The sequence below is a fragment of the Myotis lucifugus genome, unplaced genomic scaffold (assembly GCF_000147115.1).
Source record: "Myotis lucifugus unplaced genomic scaffold, Myoluc2.0 scaffold_659, whole genome shotgun sequence".
NCBI classification, from domain to species: domain Eukaryota; kingdom Metazoa; phylum Chordata; class Mammalia; order Chiroptera; family Vespertilionidae; genus Myotis; species Myotis lucifugus.
The window spans coordinates 26,268-29,583 of record NW_005871707.1 but is presented as its reverse complement, the minus strand read 5'-3'; the positions used below and the strand labels follow the sequence as shown (position 1 = coordinate 29,583).

At 54.4% G+C, this 3,316-nt stretch overlaps 1 protein-coding gene across 1 annotated transcript in view; it reads left to right on the top strand.

The window, feature by feature from the left end:
• Window positions 1-3,316, top strand: part of HIF3A (hypoxia inducible factor 3 alpha subunit) — a 34,879-nt gene that overhangs the window by 8,072 nt on the left and 23,491 nt on the right. The window contains exons 4-6 of the mRNA XM_006105287.3: window positions 1,180-1,264; window positions 1,548-1,660; window positions 2,865-3,073. Of these exons, the coding sequence (XP_006105349.1) occupies window positions 1,180-1,264; window positions 1,548-1,660; window positions 2,865-3,073 (407 nt within the window). The remainder of the gene's footprint in view (window positions 1-1,179; window positions 1,265-1,547; window positions 1,661-2,864; window positions 3,074-3,316) is intronic.

Genomic DNA, 3,316 nt, shown 5'->3' with positions numbered 1-3,316 from the left:
GGCCTGAGGATGGGGAGACAGACAAGAGACACTTAGGGGAGTACAAGGAATTTCAGCGAATCGCTAGAGCCGGCCGCATGAGAGCGTTACCATTATTTCTCCTAGTTCACAGGAGAGGGCTCCACGCTGGCATGCTGGCATCTGCTCCTTGTCACTGCCTCGTTACCCCACTCTGGGTACCAATTTGTCCTTCAGCTTGCCCTCTTGGGCTCAGAGAGATGAAAGTCCCAAGGTCCCAAAGCTAGAAAGTGGCAGAGTCAGGATTCAAACCCAGCAACAAGAGGTGCTGTCAGCCCTAACCGGTTTGGCTCCGTGGATAGAGCATCAGCCTGTGGACTGAAGGGTCCCTGGTTCGATTCTGGTCAAGGGCATATACGTTGGCTGCAGTCTCAATCCCCAGCAGGGGGCGTGCAAGAGGCAGCTGATCCATGTTTCTAACTATCCCTCTCCCTCTCTGCAAAATCAATAAAATATATTAAATAAATAAATAAAACTAAGTGATTAAAAAAAAAAAAGAGGTGCTGTCAGAGGAGGGAGGTCTCACCCACCCCTGTTCACCATCACCGCTGGGCGGTGAGCGATGTGGTTCCCTTTTCATCTGTGCCCCCCCCCCCTCCCCCACACCAGCACCAGGCTCATTGCCTGAACTGGGAAAAGGAGTTGGGTCCTTGGCCTGCCAAACAGGTGGGATTTGAATGGGGCCTCACCTCAGGGCCTTTGCACTTGCTGTTCTGCTTCCCAGAAAACTCTGCTCTGGGAGCCGCAAGACCACCTCGCTGGCTTTGTTCAAAGAAACTGTCCCTGACTTACTGTCTCTAAATAGCCTCCCTGCATTTCCTCACCTTACCCTGCTTTAGTTTTCTTCATATTTCTTATTATATTATTTTATCAATATGTGTTTTGTTTTGTCTACTGGGCCATCTTCCCTCAGTAGCCAGTGAGCTCTGAGAGCCAGGGACTTTGTCTTTGTGGTCACTGTTGTGCCCATACCATCTAGACGAGGGCCTGGAAACAGTGTGCTGGAGGAGGAAGGAAGGGAGGGAGGGAAGGAAGAAATAGGGAGACTGATGACATAACCCAGGCTCCTGATTCAGGCTGGGTGATGAGCTGGGAAGGAGATGGGCCAGAGGCCTTGGTGAAATGTTTCCCCCAAGATGCCCCTGCTTCCCGCCCTCACAGCTTGAGCTCATGGGACACAGTATCTTTGACTTCATCCATCCCTGTGACCAAGAGGAGCTTCAGGATGCCCTGACCCCCCGGCACAGTGAGTTCCCTGGAGGCCTCTGTCCCCAAACTTCAGAGACTGAGGCTCTGCCTGCCCTCAGCATAGCCCCTCCTCCTCTGGAATATCGGATTGAAAAAAGTGGGAAGAGGCTATGGCCCTGCCCGGGGATCTACAGGAACAGACAGACCCCACCTCGCTGGGTCCAGGTCTGAGTGCGGGGATGAGGCTGGGAGACTAGCACCCAGGATGCTGGAGGGAGCTGGGCCCTGTCCAGAGCTGCCCCGTGACCCGCTTCTCCCCTGCCCCCCACGGCCCTCCCCAGGCCTGTCCAAACGGAAGCCGGAGGCCCCCACGGAGCGGTGCTTCTCCTTGCGCATGAAGAGCACCCTCACCAGCCGCGGGCGCACCCTCAACCTCAAGGCGGCCACCTGGAAGGTGGGCAGGGCCCGGCTGGAGGAGGGCCTGCTGGGGCGAGGCTGGGCCCGGAAGTCTTGCCGGGGGCTGGAGTCCAGGGGTGTCCTAGGCCGAGGATGCTGTGGGCTCTCTCAGAATGGGGCTGCTGGGTCTCTTGGGTATCTAGGAGGTTGGGTGTCTGAGGAGTTGGGGTGCTGGGGGTCTCTGTATCCCTTCTTAGCCCAAATCTCTGTGGGCCTGGGGTGTCCCCGACTGATGGGCCTAGAGCAGTTGTTCCCAACCTTTTCTTGGCCATGCCCCACCTAAGCGTCTCTAAAATCCTGATGCCCCCCTGTGACATATAATTCTTATTATTATAAAAGTGAGCTCCTATTCACGTGGAGGAAGCCTAAAAGGCCATTAATTTGGTCTAAACAAGCTTCCAAAGAACATGGCATCCATGAAAGAGAAAAATAAAAGAACGAAAGGACAGTTGAAGGACTGAGGAAGAAATCACTAAGAACTTGTGGCTTTTTTGTTTCTTGTTTTTATTAATTTCAGAGAGGAAGGGAGAGGGAGAGATAGAAACATCAATGATGAGAGGGAATCATTGATTGGCTGCCTTCTGCACATCCCTTACTGGGACTCAAGCCAGCAACCCAGGCATGTGCCCTGGACTGGAATCGAACCCGGGACCCTTCAGTCCGCAGGCTGACACTCTATCCACTGAGCCAAACCGGCTAGGGCAAGAAATTGTTTAAAAAAATAATAATATTGTGAAGTGATGTGAAAAAATAGCAAATAAAGTTTCAAAACTTATAATAGAGAACTGAAATGCATAAATATGTCACAATAATATTTATATACTGTACATGAGGCCCCTAGAACCATAAGAAATGCAAAAAATTCACTGTTAATAACTCATTCTCAAATTGCCCCCCTAAAAATCAAATTGCCCCCCTGTGGGGCGTGTGCCCCACGTGGGGAACCACTGGCCTAGAATCTCCCTGGGGTTGATATCTGGGCCCTCAGACCTCCCTGGGTCCTAAAATCTGGAGCTCCTCAGAACCCCCTGAGGTGGGGTCCCTGTGGGGTTGGGGCTGGGGTCCCCAGAGCTCTCTGGGCTGGGCCTCCGCAGTCCTCGGGGATTTCTTCTCTGCTCCCCATGGGCCCCGCAGAGACCTGCCTCCCAGCCCCACGGCTTCCCCAGGCCCCTGCCCATCACACCTCCCCCCTCCGCCTGCAGGTGCTACACTGCTCTGGACACCTGAGGGTCTACAAGCCCCCCGCACAGACTTCCTCAGCCGGGACCCCCAACCTCGAGCCCCCCCTGCAATGCCTGGTGCTCATCTGTGAAGCCATCCCCCACCCGGACAGCCTGGAGCCCCCGCTGGCCCGGGGAGCCTTCCTCAGCCGCCACAGCCTGGACATGAAGTTCACCTACTGCGATGAGAGGTGGGCAGGAGCCCGCCCCCCACCCCCCTCCCTGCCGCCCAGCTCCCTCCCTTTCCTGTCTGCCCAAGTCACTGAGTTTTTCTGTGGGTCTTTTTATCTTTGAATCTCTCTCTCTCTCTCTCTCTCTCTCTCTCTCTCTCTCTCTCTCTCTGGGTTTCTTCCCTCCCTGTCCGTCACTCTCCTAAAAGGGGTGTATTCTGGGGAGAAGGTAGTAATCATGCCCCATGGGAGTAGGGAATCATA